Source organism: Bidens hawaiensis, unplaced genomic scaffold, assembly GCF_021521415.1.
Source record: "Bidens hawaiensis isolate Kalapana, Puna unplaced genomic scaffold, B.hawaiensis_p1.1 tig00038506_1, whole genome shotgun sequence".
NCBI classification, from domain to species: domain Eukaryota; kingdom Viridiplantae; phylum Streptophyta; class Magnoliopsida; order Asterales; family Asteraceae; genus Bidens; species Bidens hawaiensis.
This window is the reverse complement of record NW_027496754.1, coordinates 27,200-29,932: the sequence shown is the minus strand read 5'-3', so window position 1 is coordinate 29,932 and position 2,733 is coordinate 27,200. Positions and strand designations below refer to the sequence as shown.

The window sequence follows — 2,733 nt, the reverse complement described above, 5'->3', positions numbered from 1 at the left end:
GGAAGTACAAACACTCAACGGAAGATTGGTTACACTAAACAGATTCTTAGCAAATCATGCAGCAAAATCTTACCCGTTCGTTTCAACTTTGAGAAATTGCCTAGAAAAGGCACATTTTAGGTGGACCGCGGAAGCTGAACAAGCATTCCTGGAGGTCAAAAAATGCTTAATGGAGTTGCCTACCCTAACCGCACCACACGTGGGTGAACCTTTGATACTGTATCTGTCAACTACTGACATCGCCATTGGAGCCGTACTACTGACAGACAGAAATAATGTCCAAACGCCAATATATTATGTTAGTAGGACGTTGACAGACCCAGAAACCAAGTACTCAATGCTTAAAAAACTAGTTTTGGCGCTTGTCTATGCTGCCAGGCGACTCCGCAGGTATTTTCAGGGTCACCCCATCAACGTGCTGACTGGGTACAAACTCAAGAATGTATTAAGCAAACCAGAATTGTCTGGGCGATTGAAAAAATGGGCCATTGAACTGGGTGAGCACGCGATTGAGTTCAAACCCAGACCAACAATCAAAGGGCAAGTGCTGGCGGACTTCGTCATAGAGGTTCCGCAACATAAAGAAAAAGAATGCTTAGTTGAACAACAACCCCAAGTACCTTCGGAACAAGGACAAGTCTGGCCATTGTTCACGGATGGAGCATCCAGTAGTGAGGGATTTGGCGCAGGCCTCAGGCTAGTCAATCCCGAAGGTCATGAGTTTACTTACGCCATCAAGTAAGACTTTAAAAGTACTAACAATGAGGCGGAGTATGAAGCTTTTCTGGCAGGCCTACGAATAGCTAAGAAACTTGGGGTGAAGTATCTAGAAGCGCGGGTGGATTCCATGCTGATCGCAGGGCAAATTAATGGAACTTATGAAGCAAAAAAACGATCTAATGGCTTCATACTTGTCTCAAGCGAAGGACATGATCCTTCAATTCTCTTCTTGCAAAGCAATTCATATCAAGAAAAGTGAGAATAAGTCGGCGGACGCCCTTAGCAAGTTGGCTTCAACAAACTTCGAGCACTTTGCTAAGGACATTCGCGTTGAAGTCTTGGACCGCCCATCCATCCCGTAGAACCAAGTTCTAGTAATTCAGACTAGCGTAGAATCCTGGATGACACCAATCATGGCTTACTTGTCATCGGGAGGTCTGCCAGAAGAGAAGGTCACGGCTCGAATGATAAGGCACAAGGCCTTGAACTACCAAATTCAAGATGGCGTCTTGTATAGAAGATCCTTCCTCGCCCCACACCTGAGGTGTGTGGACGCCGAGGACGCGAATTACTTGATTAGGGAAGTTCATGAAGGCATTTGTGGCCTTCACGCGGGCCCAAGAATGGTCGTAGCAAAGCTTATGAACGCTGGATATTACTGGTCGGGGATGCATTTAGAGGCTGAACAAGAAATCAAAAAATGTGATTCTTGTCAGCGTCACGCGGGCCCAAGAATGGTCGTAGCAAAGCTTATGATCTTGTATCGCTAGCCATCAATTTAGAAGAAATCGGGAAACAACGAGCAATCTTGAGATGGAATCGAACGATTACTCAAAAGATTGGTTAGTGAATTGAGAGAAAACAAAGAAGAAAGAAGAAAATCAAAGGTGATAAAATTTCATAAAGAAGTTAACCTCCACTATTTATACCCATCGCAATTAATGCGATGAGATATGAACAGTGGAGAGAGAAAATCATCACCCAATCAGCAGACGCCACGTCACGTGGGAAATTTGAAAAAGAGAAAAAGGTGTACAGTCGGGTACAGTGACAGCCGGCATAACGTCCCATCATCTGTTCACACGCCTGCAAGTGATCAACTTGTCCTTTTTCACGGGTATCCACACCACCAACAGAAGATATTTCTACCAAACTCCAAAATTCAAAAACCCCCAAATACATCTTTAGTCCAAAATTTCACCCGCATAAAAACTTCACGCGAAAGAAACACTGGAATGGGGGACTTATAGAGGTAGGGTACCAAAAAGACCCAAATACCCTTAAGTATCACCCGCGGGTCGAAGAGAAACTCCTCGTATGCCACCCGCAAGGCATACGGATAACCCGCACAACTTACCTTACGCGGAAGCATCCAGGCATTCTCAAACGTCATCCGCGTGATAGCACATCTACCCGCCAAGATGGCTGGAAGACAATGCCAACAGGACAACTATAAATAACTAATTACCTTCTAGAAGAATAACCACGATTGATTACTTGAAGAATACGTGACCCGTTAACCAATGAACGGAGGACAGCTAGCCAGGTGGTTATAACCGTGCACATGACCGGGGTTCAACTCGTTATATCATAGAGTGACGCGTGTCCAGGTTGTTATACCCATGCACATGGGACGTATAGCTCAACCTATCACGCAAGGACACGCGTCCAGACGGTTACGAGGGATCTTCTAAAATGAACAGCTGGCCCAATCATATTCCCACATCCTTCGGCTATAAATACCCTCTCAACCTGTATGAGGTATTCATTCACTCCTAACTATCTACTAAGATTACTTAAGCACTTTCTCTCTTAAGAACTGTACTTATTCTCACGTCGGAGGGTGGTTACGGGAAGACCCCCTCTCTTGTCCTTCCCGTAACGAGCTCACGGTGTATGTTTTGCAGGTTCCGGTCATTGGACTTTGGGATGTTGTGCTCGTATCGTGTTGGTTGTTATTGTATCCTACCCTGTGGACTCATTGGATCTAGGACCCATTAAGGAAATTAAGTT

The 2,733-nt window shown here is 45.0% G+C and overlaps 1 protein-coding gene across 1 annotated transcript; it reads left to right on the top strand.

Moving 5' to 3' along the window:
- The first annotated feature begins 1,133 nt into the window (after positions 1-1,133).
- On the top strand, positions 1,134-1,490 carry LOC143590364 (uncharacterized). Its single transcript, XM_077070866.1, has one exon. The coding sequence runs from the start codon at positions 1,134-1,136 to the stop codon at positions 1,488-1,490; it is 357 nt and encodes a 118-aa protein (XP_076926981.1).
- The last annotated feature ends 1,243 nt before the right edge of the window (positions 1,491-2,733 follow it).

Coding starts and splice junctions, on each gene's coding strand:
- LOC143590364 (XM_077070866.1), top strand. CDS start 1,134: ATGGCTTACTTGTCATCGGGAGGTCTGCCAGAAGAGAAGGTCACGGCT.